The sequence below is a fragment of the Paramisgurnus dabryanus genome, chromosome 13 (assembly GCF_030506205.2).
Source record: "Paramisgurnus dabryanus chromosome 13, PD_genome_1.1, whole genome shotgun sequence".
Classification (NCBI taxonomy): domain Eukaryota; kingdom Metazoa; phylum Chordata; class Actinopteri; order Cypriniformes; family Cobitidae; genus Paramisgurnus; species Paramisgurnus dabryanus.
Genome location: NC_133349.1, coordinates 13,363,611 through 13,383,512, shown reverse-complemented (window position 1 = coordinate 13,383,512; position 19,902 = coordinate 13,363,611). Strand labels below are relative to the sequence as shown.

Below are 19,902 nucleotides of genomic sequence, written 5' to 3'. Positions count from 1 at the left end.
ACAAATATCCATTTTACACAATCTCTACCTATAAAGAAAAAGATCTTTTGCCAGGCGCTTTGGTCCAATGATCTTGAAGATGATCTCGTAAGTCTCCAGGGCCTTGCGGTGAACCCCGCTGGGCAGCGCCGGGTGGAGGCATTGTGCCAGACGCTTTCCAATTGTCAGTTTCTTGGGCACAACCTGGTATTTGCCATTGTTTTGCAATACCTGTAAACAATATGGAGAATAAAAGATCAGCACACCTACATCTCTGTTTACAAGTGACTATGGTTTTGTGGCAAGCACCTTATTGAGCTTTCCGAGCGCTGAGATCAGATCGGCCCATTCGCTTGAGTACTCAAAGTTTTTCAGGGCCTTGTCTACTGCCGCCACATAATTCCTGTACTTCGAGTCACCCAGGAGTTCCAACTCCTCTGCATTCATCGTCCTGCACAATGGGACTAAAAGCCGAGGTCATGTACGAGCATCACACCTTCGGTTAGAAAAACAGATAACATTGCACAAAGGTTAAAACACAATAAAATCGAACTGTACTAAGTGAGTAATGGCACAATGTTGATCACATGGTTAATGATTATCAGTGAGCTCACACCCAGATTCCAGCATATTTAACCTTAGGCTTCACTGTATGGTACATTTTACACATAACAAAACACACAGCAGCATTTTATTGATCTGGAAATGGTGGAGGCAGTGTGGGTGAATTATTAACATTTGCGACTGAATGTAGGCGAGTCACATTACGCTTTAAAATAATGTGGTATTCAATGTGTAATAGATATGGTATTTCAGTTTCTAAAAATACATTTTAATTGTATTAAAATACATTTTAAAAAATTATATAACCAACATGTTTCATATTTAAGGGAAAAGAAACTTGCATCACAACAACTGAATTTGAACCATAAAATATATCAGACATTTTAACAATGTAAACTAACATAAATAAAATAAATATCACAACTATCATGCACAGTTGCACACGCACGTATATCAAAACTAACATCCAACTGACAGATACTATATTATCTGCTTTGACCTAAAACTTTTACCATACGTCTAAATTGCTCATTTATTGCAAGCCATTGCGATATGGCTATCGCGGTGTGCCGGTTTACGATATTCTGTTTATTTTGCTATATTACACAACCCTAGTACTGTAGTTGTGTGATGCACAATGTTATTGAAAATTTTAATTTAACAAATGCTTTATATGACCCACCACAATATGTTTAGATGGAAAATGGAGGAAACAGACATTGTTCTCTATCAGAAGAGAAGTGTCCTATTTTTACATTGACATTTACGCATTTGGCAGACGATTTTATCTTTTTATCTGCGACTTCCAGTTCATTAACAGGCTATTGCATTTTTTTTCAGTATGCGTGTTCCCTGGGTTAGAACCCATTACCTTTTGTGCTTCTAACGCAAAGATCTACTATTGAGCTAAATACAAGTTGCAATAATAAAACACTTTATGGATTAACAATATCATTTTAACATCTTTGTCCCAACCCACAGTTTAAACAGCTGCTGGTCTACAATCCTATGTTTACATGTAGAAATAGGACTGAAGCTAGGAAAAGGTGACCAACATATGAGACTTATATATATTTTAAAATATTAAATAGTGAAAATTTAGGGAATATATGACATTCTTGACAGAAACAGCTCAAATCAACCAGGCCTCAAGCTTTACTGTATGACAACAAATACATGCTGTATTTGAACACAACTTAATAGTTTAGTTAAACAAAAAAAAAATGGTGATGACTTAGTAAAATCAGTCAAGCTGCGAATCTTGCACTGTTTGATTAAAATACAATCAATAAACATACAGATTTCAACAGTGTATATGTCAGCAATTTGCATTTTGCCATTGTGAATGTGATTCCCCATGATCTGCTGACAGTGAAACAAGGGACTATTATGTGATGAGCAGGCCCCCCTAATGTCCTCAACAGCAGTTAGCCAACGTAAGAATGGTTCATATCCAGTATCTCCTCAAACCCTCGTTACAAAACCCCCCAACCTCAGTGACAATAACGTCCACATCGAAACATAATCAATTGTCATGAACAAACGCTAACCCGCTAAGCTGCGGTATGCTCTGCTGAATAACAGTCTCCATTAAATAGCTGCTTACCGTTGTCAGTCGAGGGACGACTTGGTCTGTGAGGTTTGAACTATGAGAGGCTGCCTGTTTCTGTTTGTCTTATGGTGTATGGACGGATGGATGATAGAAGGATGGACACAAACAGGTTGTAAGCGATGTACGGTCACCGTCGTCGGTGGACCCAGTGACAGCAATAAACGGTTCCCGGACAACGTTGGCGAAATTACATATCTGCTTTCATTAAAACATGTGTTATACCAATGTGTCAGTGTTGACATCAGTCTAAATTGTCCCGATACTCTGCGGATGGGTCCATTTTTGATGAAAGGTTGACAGGTGAGACGCTCTATTGTGCGCATGCGCGACCAGTTCCTCGTTAAACAAAAAATACGTCACCTTTTCATAATAAAAGTTACCCTGTCATTTATTTCCGGGCTAGCTTTAAATTTGTAATATCGTCATTTTCGACTACGTCTACATCGCAATATTAAGACAGAGATATGTTGCTCGGATTTATACGATTCAAAGTTTGTTTTTATACTCATTTACGTCGAATTTGTAGATAGACAAACGTATTTTGGAATCTGACGGTGCTGTGCACACCAGAAACCATTACACACAACGTTATGCAATTATATTACACTAACCTTATTGGTAATGACGTTAGTTCATACCAGAAGCACGCGCGTCATAGTTTCCATCTACGCTTTAACACCATTTAATTTCTATAACTTTACTTATTTTTATTTTAAGTCATGTACAATCATGTTCCGAAACAAAGGGTTCGTGTCACTATCAGGTTAAAAAACACGGTCTGCTGTTCTTCCCTGGAGCTACACTTTACATCAAAATATACAAATCCAGAAGTGTTATAATTAAATGTAAGGAAAACAGCTCATGAGACAAATAATTGTATACTTACCGTCTTGTAAAGATGTATAGACTGTATGTGCATGCCACAATAGGACACTAAATGATCAAATAACCATGCCGTTGTTTCTCATTATTGTAGTCATCTTTTCTGTAACATTTGTTAATGTTCTTCACCAGGTTAATCTGCACCATTTTTAATCCTCTTTGTTTACACATACTCTCGCCAATATCATTGTAAAATATTTTATCAACAATAAACAAATCACGATTTAAAATTTCAAGTCTAACAAAATTGACATTTAAAACTGTAATCTTATCATTTATACTAAAATGTTAACTTTTCAGTGTTCACAAAGCTAAACTGACAGACAAGAAAAGGCACACACAAAAATAATTGGGGGGAGGGAAGGGTTTTTATTTTTTTGACAACCAAATATTACAATATTTTAATATACCAATTATTTCTAGATGGGCTTCAGTTTTCATTTTTTAGTGACATTATTATGGTTGGGACAAATTCAAAGCCAATTATTCGGGACACCGTCAAATTTAGGAAAAGGACTTAAACAAATTCCATCAAAATAACTTACTTTTAAAATGTTAAAACATAATTTGTAACTCTTGGAATCAAACAGCATCACCATTTGCTTTAAACATTGATTTGCGGAGGAAAAACCAATGTCTTGGAGCAAATGTATGCGGCTTGGTCTTTAGCTTCCTAACTTTGAATCAGGGGCCAAATAACTGTTGTAACAAAGCAAAATTAAAATACTTTTTCCATTTGCATAGGGTGGGAAAAAACAAATAAGTATAAAAGTCCCTTTCAATTTCAAAATGTTGGTTCTTTATTTTTTTTACTTTGCACTTCAAGTTCGCTTTGCCCCTACTTAGTGCATTATACAAAAAATATGTGCAAGGTCACTGGCAACAATTACACAGTGCAGGGGTTTTGACGCACTATAGGCAATTTCTTTTCTTTTTTTTTTAAACAAAATATTCTTCAGCATTTGAAAACAAGCCATGTCCTTAGCACGACTTATACATTCAGTGTTATTACTAAAAATACTTTATCAGCAGGTTTCAAATATTCCTGCAAAAATGTACAATATGCTACAACATTTTATACATTTCATTATTTACATGGCTCTATTACACACATCAAAACTCATCAGCTTTGTTTTGTCATCTTTAAGATAGCTATTAATATCACGTTCTGCCAGAGAGGTAGTTTACCACACTCATAAGTGGGAAGGGGTGCTTCATCACATACCCACAGTTGAAAGACCAACATTGTCTGAAATTTTTGAACACAAACGAACAGCAGTGCAAGAATAACAACAAGTGAGAAAGGGCAGTGTGCGTGCGTAAAATGCTGACTACTTTCTTTTAAACACTGTAAACGATCCACGCTGGAGTTAATCCACATTGGATGCCCAAAGTCTCAGTTCTCCCACATCATGATACACACTTTCATATCATAACAACGTTCATTACATCAAAACGCATCGCAGAGCAAAAAAAGCTATGAAACGAGACCAGAGAATATATCATCCTGTGGTCTTGCAGTCACAACTCCCTCCGCAAATTTGCTATGCGATCGTTCTAAAAATATTGCAAAACTTAAAAAAGAAAAAGAAAACTGAATTCCAAAAGCGATTTGTCAAAGAAACAAAACCTTAATATACACGCCTGCCAATGCCTTACCCAAATGATTTATGGCACTTGTAACCAGATTTGGTCAGCAAAGGGGGATTTCACTAGAAAGTAGCAGATAAGATAGCTTTGGTAAACATTAAAAATTACACTTAGTCTTCTAGGCTATAACATAAGGGATGCATAAAAAGTTTATCGCTGCAAATGAGCTTATGAACCTTAGTGAATTTCAACACCTATAGTGCAATGCGCGCAGCGCTATAAAAAAGTACAGGTGTTGAAATCACATGGTCCATTGTGCCACCTCATTAGGCTTGAGGTTAGTCATATGACCTATGTTCACTTAAGCTTGTTCCCCCTTCATAGTCTGTTCGCGAAGGTCTCCCTGCAGAACGAAGTCAAGTGGCTTTTACTTCCCAAAAAGCAAAACAAAAAGATACCTGGGAATGCAGTATGCACTATAACGCTACAAATGCTGCTGTGCTTAGCACCAAGAAGTTTCTGACACTCCATACATGATTAAAACTCAAGCAGAGAGTGCGCATACATACTCAGCAAGCGGAAAACGGAACATAAAACCAAATTTTCTGACATCTATTAGGCTGGGTTGAGAAGAAAAACACACTGACTGTCACAAACAGCCATCAAAAAAACAACAAAACAAAACAAAAGAGCATAACAGAGCAATGAGTAATAAAGGAGGACATCCAGTTCATCGTTTGTCATGGCATAAAACTCGCGTTAAGAATTCTCAACCACCCCCTTAAGGCCACAACGACGTAATAAATAGTTAAACTTTAAAAAAAAAATAGAGGTGATGGGCATCAGACTGTCTATCAAATGGTCATCACCTGAACACGCAAATCTAAAAAGAGCTATAAAAATATATTACATCGTTGGAGCATTCAAGGTGAGGGAAGGAGACCAAAACAGAGCTTTCGTTCGAAGATTGGCTTAATGAGAGCAGCAGTGAGAAAACCCCTTAGGCCTGAACCTTCAGGAGGCTCTTCAACTGAAAGGTCATTTTCTCACGGTGATCGCAAGGACCCATAGGAAGAGACACCCAGTGGCTCGGGGGCTTAGGTAGCACACTTGGGGATGGTGGTTCACTAAACTTGGCTCCAGCATAGTTCTGACCACCCTGAGCTGACAAAAGTTTGTTCAGATGAGACATAGTACCCTCCCAATTCTGATCAAATGGTGTGGCAAAACGAACCGAGGCATTCTTCTTGTCTACAGTCTCAGGAGACCAATAGTTGGTGCCCTTCTCAACCCTGCGGTGAAAAGGCACCCCTAAGGCTCCTGAGGCAGTAGAATGCATCACTCCATTCTGGTCTCGGCTTCTCTGCTTCCCCCGGCCAATCTGGTGGCTCTTCTTGGGCGCTGGACGATCTGGAATGTTGTATCTCTCGCCACCTCCCATACTGTTTTAATTGGATGTCACCTAATCAGCAAGAAAACAACAAAAGAAAGCAAATGGTAAATGTTTAAATAAAAAAAACACAATAACTGCAAAAATTAGACAAAACAGAAAAGTGCGCGCAAATAGTAAAAAAACACATGTATCAAATATCAAGGTTGGCGTGTTTCAGTGTAGCAATAACAAAGGGCTACGTGCAGAACGAGACAGCCGTCCCGTGTCCGCCCATCCCCCAGTCACTTCCTCCGCTTACCTTTTTGTTGTGAAAAAGTTGAGTGCGTTGCGTTCTTTACTTTTTAATTTCTCTTCGCCAATCGGGCTCCAGGTCCTCGAAGTAGTTGATCTACTTCTCGCTGCACATTTATGTCCAGCAGGATCTGAGGTTTTCATGTGCCAATGAGCGTTGTTTTGTAGCGAAACCGAGCTGAACATGAATTCACCTCGGCGCACGGTACTTTAGAAGCCGTATTTCTATAGAAAAAAAAAGATATTTATAAGAGCGCTTCCCACGTTATATCTCATATTATTTAAGTATTTTTATAGTTTTAATTATATGTAATATATCACAAGTAAATAATTAGTAAAAAAGTAAAACAAAATATATTCCCATTAAGTACAATTTAAAGTATGACATAAATAAAGCCAAACGAAAATAAAGTGTCATTTAGTCTTAAAGGAAATAACATAAACATCTAATCCTCCTCGGGTCTGCTCGACGTCGTGGTTTTTTTTTTTTTTTTTGTAGAAAAATATCGAATACAATTTTCATTTTTTCGAAGTAGCATATGCATTTATAACATTATAATATTAAGCAGACTGTATAACTGTAAATTGATATGAAACAAATTTGGATTAGGTCATGTTTTCTGGTCCCACACCAAAACAAAGAATCCTGAACGCAACATGGCGTCAGAACGGTCGACGACTCTCTGCTTAAAAACAATGTAAAAACAACTTACCGACTTCCTCAGGCTATGGTGGAATAAGCCCTTCGTCGTCAATTGATTTAATCCGTAAACTGTAGCTGTAAATGGACAAATATTTTCCAGAAATATTCTCCTTTGTGAAATCTGAGGCTACAGCAGAGTGGTAAAACTCTCGTCCTGTTTGTCTCTCTCCTCATCTACCAACAAAATGGATCCTCAACAAAGCATAAGTAGTTCTGCCGTGTGAGGCCCTGACCAATCAGCGGCTAGCATTGCTGTCGTTGGACCAATAGGAGCTGTTAACACGCCTGTTGCTACGCTTTCTGCGTCATGTATCGTTGTACGTGTTTGTGGGGAATTTTGGTTTTTCCGCGTTACTGTAATGTGTGAAAGAAAAGATATCACATGATGTGTTCCGGTTGGTTTTTATCCCCAAATATGAACAGTGATTTGTACTAATGTATAATATCGGCATGATCAACAAAAACACAGCACTCTTGTTCGTGTACAGTATCATTAGATAACCAGATGTGAACAAAGAACAACAAACTATGTTGATTTTTATACCTTTACATCTCTAAATAACGTTTAGAAGTAAAATTCATTTTTACTATGAAAACACGATCAGCCTTCAGTTTGCCAGAAATAGCTAACGTTAGCCAAAGCAGATCTGGTGTGCAAACCAGACACTGATTTTGTTATAAATTATCATATGAGACAAAAAAGAGATTCAAAATTAAGTCAAGATGTTGTTAGAGTTCAACATGTAGTAATAATAGCCATTTGAATCTGTAATTTAGACTTAGCATTCATTAGCATAGCCGTTAAAAAGGTGTGACTGTACCGAACTCCTCTTCGAAACCACCTTTTAAGTATCACACACCACCTGCTGGCATGTAACAACAGGCAGATAAAACCTGTGAAGTGTCTAGTCTGTGTTATATCAATGACAAAGGGAGGAAAGGGTGTTTTTATTTTTTTACAGAATGTACTGACAAAGGTGTGATTTCAGGGTAGCCGGATATTCGTAAATCTGTGAGTGCTTAGTGGAGGCATATGGGCCATTTGGTGTTTTTAACCATAATGTCGACCAAGATTGTTTATGGTGCTGTAAATTGAACAGCTGTTAAAATACAAACTTTTAGTTTAGGCCAATTTTGAACTTTGTTTGACTTGTATTTTTATTCTAAACATAACTTTTTTCAGTGTGCAAAAGCCTACTGTTAAAATGTAAAAAAATATGATGTTCAAAATCCACTTAAGCATTTAAGGCATTCTGGTTGTCCCACAAACAAACCTGTTGCATAACAGATCGCTCGCCTGCCTGTTTATTCAAAATCTGTGACGATGACGGAAGTAGGCTACATACCTTCTTTATGTAACCTTGGATTGAAGTTTCCAGAGGGCTTGGCCAAGTTTAAAAGTAGGTCAGCTGGGAGGCTTTTATCTGTCATGTGATTTGAGAAGAGGTCAAATGACCAAATTTGACTCTGTTGGAAGAGAAACATCTATGTAAGCATAGTCATAAATGTAAAAATACAATACACAAAACAACACTGTTCCCTTAAAATATAACCTGCTTATTTAAAAATCAGGGTCACTAAAGGTGTTGAATAGATAGATTCTTTGGATTACTGCTTGTTGCTTAGCTGGTAAAGTGTGGTGCCAAGCCAAGGCCATGGGGTTAGTTTTCAGGGAACAGACTAATGTACCTTGAACTCACTGTAAGTCGCTTTGGACAAAGGCATCTGCCAAAAGCATAAATGTAATACTTAATATTTAATATCAGCATAGAAAACACTGTTTTGCTGTGTGTTACCCCCTTGAACATTATTTTGTGATAGCTGTGCACAGGGGGTTAATTTCCTCATGAAAATTAACCATGGTTTTATTGTGGTAAAAATGTAGTAACCATGTTTTTTTGGTGCATTGATTACTATCAGCAAAACCATGGTATTACTACACTAACTATGGTTTTAATATGGTTTCTGAAAACCATGGTTGTCAAAACCAAGGTTATCTTGTGGTTACCATGGTTTTACTACACTAATCATGTTTTTTTGGGTTTTAACTGTAGTAAAACCATGGTTAATTTTCGTAAGGTAAGGGCGGGGACCCCCCCAATAATCAAAACTTACAGTTATACCCCTTCAGTAAACATTGATTAATACAAATTTTATAATTTTAGATACAAATATATTTATTGTATGGTCAGTAAACATAATTGTATGGTGTGTCATGTTTTCAAAGATAGGTGAGGACAGATAAATAATATAGATAGGCGCCACCTATTGATTAAAAAGAAAACTACACTAAATATCTGCTTGTCTGTCTGTCTCTGTATGTCTGTCTGTCGGTATATTTGTGCATAAATGTATCTATAAATAGAAACAAATTGAGTTATGAAGTCTCTAGCTTAATAAGCTATAATAAGTATTCATAAGGACAGAAATGTATAAGGTGTCAGTTGCAGTGCATGAAAACCAATATGTTTTCACTGTTCTTAATTACATAAGCTAAATTGGTGAAATGGGTCAGTAAATGCTGGAAACGGTAAATGGGAAGCTGTGTCAAAGAGAGAAACTTCCAACATTTAACCAGTATTAGTCCCTTGGGGTCAATCTGACCCCCAAGCCACTTTTCTTTAAAAAACATGGTTCCCTTAATCCCAGTGGAATAAGATTTTGTGACTTTTCTAGACTATCTGTCAATATTCATATAAAAAACATGGGCTTGATTCGGTTGTTCTAAAGATGTTTTAAAAAAAAAAATACCAAAAGAGGCCCTTAATTGGGGTAAATGACCCCAATTGAAAATGATTTGGAAATGCCAAAAATCCTTTTTTTTTGTCAAAAAAAAAAAAAAAAAAAAAAAAATCAATGCATCCAGAATAAATCTGAAAATGTCAACTAGAGCACAAATTTAATATAGAAATGACATGCTCAATCACACACACACACACACACACACACACACACACACACACACACACACACACACACACACACACACACACACACACACACACACACACACACACGCACACACACACAAATGTATCAAAAACTACCAAAAATTCTACTATTTGAAATATTTATTTTTTATGTTCTTTCTAATGTCTATATAAACATAAATTCACAAAATGTATCACTAAAGTAGTGATGTGAGCAGTTGGCCACATCCAGTAAAATGAATGGGTCTCTTTGTCCCTCTGCTGGTCGAAATTATTTATTTCCTAAACTATAATTCTTTTATTTTTTTTAAACACCAGATGGCAGAATTCAACACATTACATCTAGATCAGTATCTAACTATTTAAATCAAATTTAGATTATAATTTATGTGCATTTTTCATAAAAATTTGATATTTTACAGGCAAGCTAATGGTGTAGTTGAGGAATTTTTGCAGTCGAGTGGTAAACAGATACAAAAGTACTTAATATCTCAAGAAACACAGCATTAATTTATAGATGGGAAGTAAACAAACAAAAAAAGATATATTATTTGTATCATTAAAAATGTATATATTTTTTGTAATCACTCTTTTAATTTCTGGGATCATTTTTACCCCCACGGAACTATAACATATTCAGGAAAATCGGGGCTTATGAGGGTTAATATCCATTTGCTATTTTATAATGACACCAAAATTCCTCTTTGGATGCTATAATGTGATGCTCAGATAATGAAGGATTGTGACCTTTCATCGGATTTGGTAAACTATGTCTTGTATCTACAGTCTAGTGTATTATTGTTTTTAACACCATCACTTGTGAATATGTGAATAAACACTGTAAATTCTGCTGGGTTATTTTGAACCCAATGTTATGTGTAAATATTGGACAAACACATGTTGAATTAATACATTAACCTATGCTGGGTTGTTTCAACTCATGGTTAACCCAGCATGTGTTCGGTCTAAAATTTACCCAGCATTGGGTTCAAAATAACCCAGCAGAATTTAGAGTGAATACATCCCAGTTAACATAATATTGTCTGACTAGATGAACCTGATACGGAAGCTAAATGTATTGTGGTTCTTTTTCTCCCTCTCTCTCTCTCTCTCTCTTTCATTGGGGGTGTGTTATATTGTGTTGTAACCAGAAGCAGAAAGCAGAAAGATCTTATTTGTGAAAGATAGTGAAACAATATTGGTTTCCTGTGAGAATCCACCAACGGACAAACACGAAGGTAGGAAATCACTTAAGTTGTTCAAAGCGTAGTCTATGACAAAACCTCATTAAAGTTTTTTTTTTCTTGTTTTAATGAGACATTTACATCACTGTGAATACAAGTAAAATATATGTTATTAAGTGAATGGGGCTCATGATCGGTTTGGATCCAAACATTCCTTAAAATATCTTCCTTCGTGTTCATCAGTATAAAGACATTTATACAGGTTTGTTACAACATGAGGGTGAGTAAATGATGACAGAATTTTTATTTTTGGGTAAACTATCAGATTTGGGTAAACTGTTCTTACATTTTACAAAGAGTGAAACAACGTTAAAAAGTGTGTGACTCATTAATATAAAAGAAATGCAGTTGTTTTGCATTATTTTCAAGTTTTTAGATAGTAGAAGAAAACTTTTTTTATTTTATTTTTTTAACTATTTTACTAGACTATGCGAAATAAATGTTTTCAGTATTATGTTTATATAAATAACACTTGGCACTTGTTAACTTACACCCTGGTTCTCACACTTTGCAACGTGCTTGTGTAGATTGCATCCTTTCGAGCATATTAAATTATACAATGTACTGCTGATGGTTGGTAGCTATATTTTTTTCTATGGTTTGACTGCACAGAATTGATAATAAATTAATGTATTTTATTTTTAAATGTCACAAAACTGGGGCCCCCCAGCAGCATCTTGCACCCCCCTGACAGCATGTTGCACCCCCCAGTTTGAGAACCCCTGACTTAGCATTTATAAAATACTGTTTTGGGGTAATAATGTGCAAATAAAATAAAACATCATATAGCCCTGCTTTAAATGATACTTTAACCGTCCTCGCCTTGCATTAACCTATTTGGTCTTTGAGCCAGCAGGGGGCAATATCCATATCTGCAGAAGGCTCATTGAAAAGCTTTATAAGTGATTTATAATGAGAATGTGGAAAATGTTTATAAACTCTTTATGACTATATATTAATGTAAATTATCAGTTTAAACCTTTTACAAATTGACAATATGAGCCAGGCTGATCACTTCTGTTTCCAATCAAAGCCATGCTGCCTGAATAATGTGCAGTTTTATTTATAGAATGCATTAGCCTAATAAAAATATTGCTTGGAGACATGTTTCACTTTATATGAAATTTGTGTGTGTATTTTATCCCTCTTCATCATGTCCAATTCAGAATTCACTATTTAAAACGATGCCCATGTTAATTTGGCCTACATAATCTGAATGGAAATGTAAAACATTGCTAATTTCCTGTTGCTGAAATCGTACGCACTGTCCAAAGCAAGCTGAAAGTAAACAAATCTGTGAATACTTAGATGGAACAATTGGTGCGTGACTGTCATGAAATGTGAATAATTTTATATTTGTTTTTACAGATCATTTGGTTTAAAATGGAGGGCCAAACAGAACAATCTCACGAAGCAACCACTTTGCTTTACTCAAATGAAACTACACTTACAACTACAGGTAGTTTCTCAGTTAGACTTTCTGTGGTCTGTCTCTCTCTGTGAAGAAATAGCTTTGTCAAGTTTTGTCACTCTGTTTTCACATATGACACTGTCCCACAAAATCAGCCATAAGTACCACTTATTGGTTATGTAGCAATAGCCAAAAATAAATTGTATATGGGAAAAAAATTATATATTTTTTATGCCAAATTATTATGATATTAAGTAAAGATGTATGTTCTATGAAGATATTTTATAGATTTTCTGACGTAAATCTATCAAAAATGTATTAATCATTTGTAATAAGTGTTGCTAAGGACTTCATTTGGACACCTTTAAAGACAATTTTCTCAATATTTTGATTCCAGATTTTCAAATAGTTGTATCATGGCCAAATATTGTCCTATTGTAACAAACCATACATCAATGGGAATCTTATAAATCAGCTTTCGGATGATGTATAAATCTCAATTAAAAAAATTCTTTAAAAAAATGACTTACGACTTCACTGTAAAAAGTAAAAGCTGGATCAACTTTGAAAATTACTTAATTTGGTAACCTAAAATTTACTTTTTTCAACCTAAATTTTGAAACTTTTTGAAAATGTTAAAATATTTTAAAGGGATAGTTCACCCAAAAATGAAAACGCTGACATCATTTACTCACTCTCATGTTGTTACAAACCTGTATACATTTTGTTTCTCAAAATATCTTACTTTGTGTTCATCAGAGAAAGAAATTTATACATGCTTGTAGCAACATGAGGGTGGTAAATTATGACAGAATTTTCATTTTTGGGTGAACTATCCCTTTAAAGTGTTACAAATTGAAGTAATTTCTCCTTTAAATTTCACTTAAAGTGAGAAAATTTAAGTTGAAAAAACTTCAGATTTTAGGCATTACCAATTGAAGTAATTTTTAAGTTGATCCAACTTACTTTTTACAGTGTGGATTTGTGGCCTGTGAAAACCCAGCAATAGTCTAGTTTTTTTTCAACATAAAAATCATCCTACAATAAGAAAAGCATAGTGAAAGAACATTCTGTGAAAATATAACCATGAAATATTGACAGAGTAAGACCATATCAAAGATTAAAATCATAGTGAAATTAATGGCTGAAATCAAACTTTGATATCTCAGAATTAGATTTGAGACTGTAGCCTGGTTTTCACAGGCAGGGTCACTTCTGAAAATTTCGCTATCTAGGTTAAAGTCTAGAAATAATGCTAATACAAGATGCCAGAAGGATGACCTTATAATCTAGAGTAAAATATCTCTGAAGTATGTTAACATTAACATTAAGATTTTTTTAAGCAAACCATGGTGACAAAACATGATCTAGTCCAGTCATGGCTTCCTCTTTCACAAGAGAATAAATATTAAGTAACACAAGCCCCAAGTCCCCTTAATCATCATGGTGGATAAAACCAAAGAATAGTTCTGATGTGCAGCAAAAGACTGTTGAGCTACGCAGAATAGAAAGTGGCTTTAAGGAAATCATTAAACCATAAAAACATCTATTTCCACAATCAGGGAAATAATGAAAAATTTTTAATCGACTGGAGATGTTGCAAATCTGCCTTAACAAGAGGATGTGTGTCTATATCATCTTAATGCACAGCACGGAGAATAATTTGAGACTCTCCAAGGATCACAGATGGAGAACTTTAAAAATCAGTTGAATCTTGAGGTTAGAAAGCTTCAAAAATAATAAAAAAGGAAGTTTTTTGGGACAGTTTAAGAAATCTGCTCTTCTGCGGCCATATGAAACATAGAAGAGTTTTTGGCAGCAGGAATACGAGATGGCTTAAAAAGAGCTATATGTCTATAATCAAATATACCATCGGACCTTAATTGTTTTGAACCTAATTTTGTAACAGATGTCCTGGACATCTGGACATTAAGATGCATTTGATTATATCAAATACCATAGAAAAGTCAAAACCTGACTTGCTCTGCTAGAAATCTTATAATGGGTCGTGATTCAATCTTTCTTCAAGACATTGGTTTAAAACAAACATCAAAACAGTGGCGGCTCGTGACTGCTCTTCCGAGGGGTGCAAATTCAAAATATGTGTTCAGAGTGTCGTGTGTTGCTTATGTTTTCAAAATATGTGTTTGTTGCGTCATGTGAACCATGTACATCATGTGTTTTGTGAAAATAAGTGCATGCTGCACATGTCTCAAAACCTTTTATGATAAAAGAGACGCTCACGTTCACAAAATACACGAAAACACTCCCTTAACAGTAAACTTTGATAACACATGAGATTGTGCGAGTATCTGGTAAACGTGAGCGTCTCTTTTATCATAAACCCTTTAGACGGGTCTGCAGCAGGCACTTATTTTGACAAGACACGTGATGCACACAGGTTCACTGGATGCGCCAAACACATATTTTGAAATTACGAACCACACACATGATGACGGGCTACATAACTATGCCTCGAAAAAAGAAGTCACCGCCACTGCATCAAAATAAAAAAAAAATGGGTCACTGAGCACTAATTCAAGGTTCTGCCACAGCCAACCCAGTTCCCTGACCTAAACCATACAGAAAATGACTAGACTGAACTGAAGAGAGAGCAGCAACATTTTAAAGAAAATTCTGTATGGAGGAATAATCTAAGATCACCTGCCAATCAGATATTAGAGAAAACTCTGAGCTGTTATTCTTGCAAATGGAAGTGGCAAAGAGGATTAAATAAAAGGGTGCCAATAATTGTGTCCAGTGTGTATTAGAAAAAAAACATTTATTTCATAATGTAATCCCCCCAGTTTTTAATTGTTTTACTTCAATGAAACATCATATTTTTGTGATTTTTTTATTAAAGCTTAAAAGAAGAAACATTATAGATTATTTTTTATAGCATTCTGTGCTCATATTTAGCAAGGGCGCCAACACTTTTGGCCATGACTGGATAATTTATATTATATTATATATAAATACTTAATTTATATAATTTATATTAATTGAATTTATATTAATAGTTATATTAATACTTAATTTATAAATAAATATATTAATTTGTTTTTACATAGAATTATACATGCATGTGTGTGTATTTATATATACATAATTATTATATAAAGTACACACACACATATTTGATGTAAAAAAAACTTTTATTCTGCAAATGCTTTATTTTGCAGCTCTAAAATAATCATGATACTAATCTCAATCCTAAACTGTTGCAGGTGAAAACTTGTGTAACAGTTTGAAGTGCTACATGGTCCTGACTGAACGGGAGAAGAAAGGTATCGGTGTAATCTGCTTCCTTGCTGGCCCTGTGACTTTCTTGGAAAATGTTCTGGTCCTGGGGGTCATAGCCTTTTCTGCCACTCTGCGAAGGCGTCCAACGTACCTGTTCATCAGCAGCTTGGCACTGGCCGACACCTTTGCTAGCTGTTTCTTTACCATCAGTTTTCTAGATTTCCATCTTTATAATCGTGATGATGGCCCTAATATGTTTCTGTTCAAGCTGGGAGGTGTCACAATGGCATTCACAGGCTCTGTGGGAAGCCTGTTGCTGACAGCGTTAGATCGCTATCTCTGCATCTACCAGGCCTCCAATTACAAAGTGCTACTCACACGCACAAGGGCCTTTCTGGCTATTTTGTTCTTATGGTGTTTGACAATTCTCATTTCCTTTCTGCCATTGATTGGTTGGAGGTGCCCAACCTTGTTGGACCCTCCTTGTTCTCGTATTTTCCCTTATATTGATCGCCACTACCTGGCCTGTTGGACGGGCCTGCAATTTGCGGTGCTCTTTCTCATCACGGTGGCTTATTTCCTTATCCTGTGGAAAGCTAATCGGCATGTTACAGCAATGGGTGGATCTAAGCTGGGGAGACAGAGTTTTAAAGGACAAGCTAAGATCCGCATGGACATACACCTTGCACGGACCTTTGGTATAATCTTCTTAATTCTTGCAGTGTGTTGGCTACCAGTTCTCTCCTTTATGTTGGTAGACGTCTCGGTGACCCTTACAAATAAACAGCAGCGAATGTTTGCTTTCTGTAGCACACTATGCCTGGTGAACTCATCTGTAAACCCACTCCTGTATGCCCTGCGATGCCGAGACTTGAGGCGAGAACTATTAGCATTGCTGGGATGTTGCAAGGCATGGAGGGAACGTGTGTTGGAAAATGACTTTGGGCTTTCCAGAAGGAACAAGGATCAGACACCTGACCAAAGCAACCAAGAAACTGTTTCTGAGAGTGTAGACAGGCAGTTATGATTATGAGTTATGTGATGATTTGTTTATTATATGTAAAAAATGTTAACATTGTATTTAATGTTGACCACAGTGTTTTTCTATGGCAATAAGGCAAGCAATATGTCACACAATAAAGACTTCTGTCATCCAGGGGCGTCATGCACCAATTTTTTTTAAGGGGGCAAAGTGTCAACAGCTCACAGAAATTTGTGCATACACAGACATCAAACGAAATATTATAGAGCTTTCAGTCTTTTCCATGGCACTTACATTTCTAACAATCTGAAAACCCCTGCTTTCATGCAAAAACCTCCAAAATAAGAGTGATGACTAACTTTAATATCAAATACTATTCAATCGGAATAAGGACACATTTGCATCATATTTACATCTGAAACGGCATGTTTTATTTAAGTCTTGTTTAATTGTGTCATTAATGCATTTTGCACAACAACATTATCATATCAAATTAATGTAATTTTAAATCCATAAAGTATATAAACAACAAAAATGACATAAGCTATAGCCACGTGATTGATTTTAATGTTCAATAATGATTTAAAAAAATATGTTTAGATAAAATTATTAGAGGAACGGATTTTTGCATTAAATGTTACTCGTGAGCATGTGAGATTCCGCGCCCGCGTGAACTACTGCGGTCAGGCCACCCTCCACTTTGAAAAAGACGGTCAAACTAGCCCTCACGTTTTTTTTCTGTGTGCACATATATTAGGCATTACGGTAAATGCACGAGAGGAATAATTTCAAAATAAAAGTTTCTCACTTAATCTGTTGATATTTCTGTTGCATTCTGTGTGTATTTTAAATCGTTGCTAGGGTATTATGGGTGGTTGCTAGGCTGTTTCTGTTGCATTCTGTGTCTGTTAAGTCGTTGCTATGGTATTATGGGTTGTTGCTGGGCTGTTTCTCTTGCATTCTGTGTGGTTGCTAGACTGTGTAAAGGATGAGACAGGGAATCTTATGCAAGTAAAATGTTTATTCGAATAAACAGAGAGAGGAGAGGAAAAGGGGTAATCCACAAGGGTCTTCAGCAAGTCAGCAGCCAACCACACAATCCATGAAAGTTCTCTGAATAGTAGTAAGCCCACAGTCTCATAAGGAATCAGCTGGTATACACAATCCTCAAAGCGGCAGGGAAAAATAATCCTCAGTTCTCAGAAACCGGTAAAAATGGTAGTACGGACGGTGAGAACTCCACCACGCTCAATCGGATCTAGCCTGAAAACGAGACACACCGATGAGCAGAGAAACGAGACACAAAAAGTTCACAGATGTGTACAGTACCGGGTAAATGAAGAAACTCTCCCAGCTTGAATGAGGCTAGGTTGATTAAAGGTGAATACGGCCACCGAAAGTCCACTAGATACAAAAACAGTAATCCAACCGGAGGTGAGAGCGAGTACCGAGCGACACCAATCTCTGCCGAGTCCTGGAGGCAAAAAATTCACAAAGAGAACAAAAACACGATCAACAGACCAACAAGAGTCTAGCATAGCATGACAGCGATCACCCGGAAGAAACTCAACGAACGCGCACAGGACACAGCAACCCCGGACCTAAAATAGAGAAACACAAACACACATCAGCTGGAAAACAATCAGGGATAACAAGAAGGGAGGAGACCGAGTGCGCACACATGAGACACAAAAGGTAAACAAACAAAAGGAGCGACCGATCACACCGGGGTCCTGACAGTACCCCCCCCCCCACGGCCGGCACCAGACGGACCAGGGAGGAACTCACCCTGTCGACGACGGAGATCCTCGATCAGTCCGGGGTCCAGAATGTCCCGAGCCGGTACCCAACACCTCTCCTCCGGACCGTATCCCTCCCAGTCCACGAGATACTGAAAACCTCTACCCCTACGGCGAACATCTAGTAACCTCCTGACCGTGTAGGCAGGAGTACCATCCACTAGAAAAGGGGCGGGGGGCTTAGGGGCAGAGACAGGGGAATTAATAGAAGCAAAAATCACTGGTTTAACCCTGGATACATGAAAAACAGGGTGAACCCGACCAAGAGAAAGAGGTAACTTAAGCTTAACTGTCACTGGATTGACCACCTTGACAATACTGAATGGCCCAAGAAATCTCGGAGCCAGCTTACGTGATGGCTCGCGAAGAGGCAGATCCTTGGAGGAAAGCCAAACCTTCTGTCCACAGATATAACGAGGAGGAGGTCGCCGGTGACGGTCAGCCGCAGCCTTGGTTCGTCTGGAGCTTTGTAATAATAGAGTTCTAGCTTTCTTCCAAGTGCGTCTGCACCTCCGGACAAAAGCTAAAGCTGACGGAACCGCTGCATCGGGTTCCTGTGATGGAAATAGGGGAGGTTGGAAACCGATAGAAGCTTCAAACGGGGACAGATTGGTCGAGGAAACGGGAAGAGAGTTATGAGAGTACTCGACCCAGGGGAGCTGTTGACACCAGGAGTTCGGATAACGAGACGACAGACAGCGGAGCGTACGACCGAGATCCTGATTAGCCCGTTCGCATTGCCCGTTGGTCTGCGGATGGTAACCAGAAGACAGACTGGCGGTGGCGCCGATCTGTTTACAAAACTCCTGCCAGAAATGCGAGACGAACTGAGGACCCCTATCTGAAACCACATCAGAGGGAAGACCGTGTAACCTAAAGACATGGTTAATCAGAACCTGAGCCATCTCCTTGGCAGAAGGAAGTTTGGGCAGGGGAACAAAATGAACCGCTTTAGAGAAGCGATCCACCACAGTCAAAATAACCGTGTTACCATCAGATGGTGGCAAGCCAGTGACAAAATCAAGGGCTATGTGAGACCAGGGGCGGGAGGGGACAGGCAAAGGTTTAAGCAGACCAACAGACGGCTGATGAGAGGCCTTATTACAAGCACAAACCTGGCAGGCTAATACAAACTGTCTGACGTCAGAACCCATAGCGGGCCACCAAAAACGTTGACGGACAGCAGCCAACGTTCTCCGAACACCAGGATGGCCGACAAACCTGGATTCATGACACCACCGGATAACATCAGAACGCAACGCCTCGGGAACCCACAGAC

General features: G+C 37.4%; 3 protein-coding genes across 7 annotated transcripts in view; 1 reads left to right on the top strand and 2 right to left on the bottom strand.

Moving 5' to 3' along the window:
- The window catches only part of dop1a (DOP1 leucine zipper like protein A), a 29,279-nt gene extending 26,793 nt beyond the window's left edge, over positions 1 to 2,486 (bottom strand). For all 4 annotated transcript variants that reach the window (XR_012334781.1, XM_065298369.2, XM_065298370.2 and 1 more), the window contains exons 1-3: positions 2,150 to 2,486; positions 289 to 475; positions 29 to 210 (exon numbers count right to left, since the gene is read on the bottom strand). Coding sequence is in view for 3 of the 4 variants with exons in the window: in XM_065298369.2 (XP_065154441.1) it covers positions 29 to 210; positions 289 to 426 (320 nt within the window). In the remaining variant the exon portion in view is untranslated. The remainder of the gene's footprint in view (positions 1 to 28; positions 211 to 288; positions 476 to 2,149) is intronic.
- Positions 2,487 to 3,386: 900 nt separating this feature from the next.
- Positions 3,387 to 7,208, bottom strand: pnrc2 (proline-rich nuclear receptor coactivator 2). Its single transcript, XM_065245273.2, has 3 exons — positions 7,025 to 7,208; positions 6,319 to 6,536; positions 3,387 to 6,089 (listed from the first exon to the last, which is right to left on the bottom strand). Exon 3 carries the CDS (start codon positions 6,066 to 6,068, stop codon positions 5,628 to 5,630), a length of 441 nt encoding a protein of 146 aa, XP_065101345.1. The 5' UTR covers positions 6,069 to 6,089; positions 6,319 to 6,536; positions 7,025 to 7,208; the 3' UTR covers positions 3,387 to 5,627.
- Positions 7,209 to 11,101: 3,893 nt separating this feature from the next.
- On the top strand, positions 11,102 to 16,990 carry cnr2 (cannabinoid receptor 2). Of its 2 annotated transcripts, none has more exons than XM_065239864.2 (3): positions 11,102 to 11,182; positions 12,557 to 12,647; positions 15,827 to 16,990. In XM_065239864.2, exons 2-3 carry the CDS (start codon positions 12,572 to 12,574, stop codon positions 16,867 to 16,869), a joined length of 1,119 nt encoding a protein of 372 aa, XP_065095936.1. In that variant the 5' UTR covers positions 11,102 to 11,182; positions 12,557 to 12,571; the 3' UTR covers positions 16,870 to 16,990. The 2 variants fall into 2 exon arrangements, with proteins under 2 accessions (XP_065095936.1, XP_065095937.1); XM_065239865.2 differs by lacking the exon at positions 11,102 to 11,182 and adding an exon at positions 11,194 to 11,390.
- The last annotated feature ends 2,912 nt before the right edge of the window (positions 16,991 to 19,902 follow it).

What these genes read in the sequence shown, in the direction of transcription:
- cnr2 (XM_065239864.2), top strand. Translation starts at nt 12,572, where the DNA reads ATGGAGGGCCAAACAGAACAATCTCACGAAGCAACCACTTTGCTTTAC. An exon ending in AACTACACTTACAACTACAG is followed by an intron (nt 12,648 to 15,826) that starts GTAGTTTCTCAG and finishes AAACTGTTGCAG; the next exon opens with GTGAAAACTTGTGTAACAGT.
- pnrc2 (XM_065245273.2), bottom strand. Translation starts at nt 6,068, where the DNA reads ATGGGAGGTGGCGAGAGATACAACATTCCAGATCGTCCAGCGCCCAAG.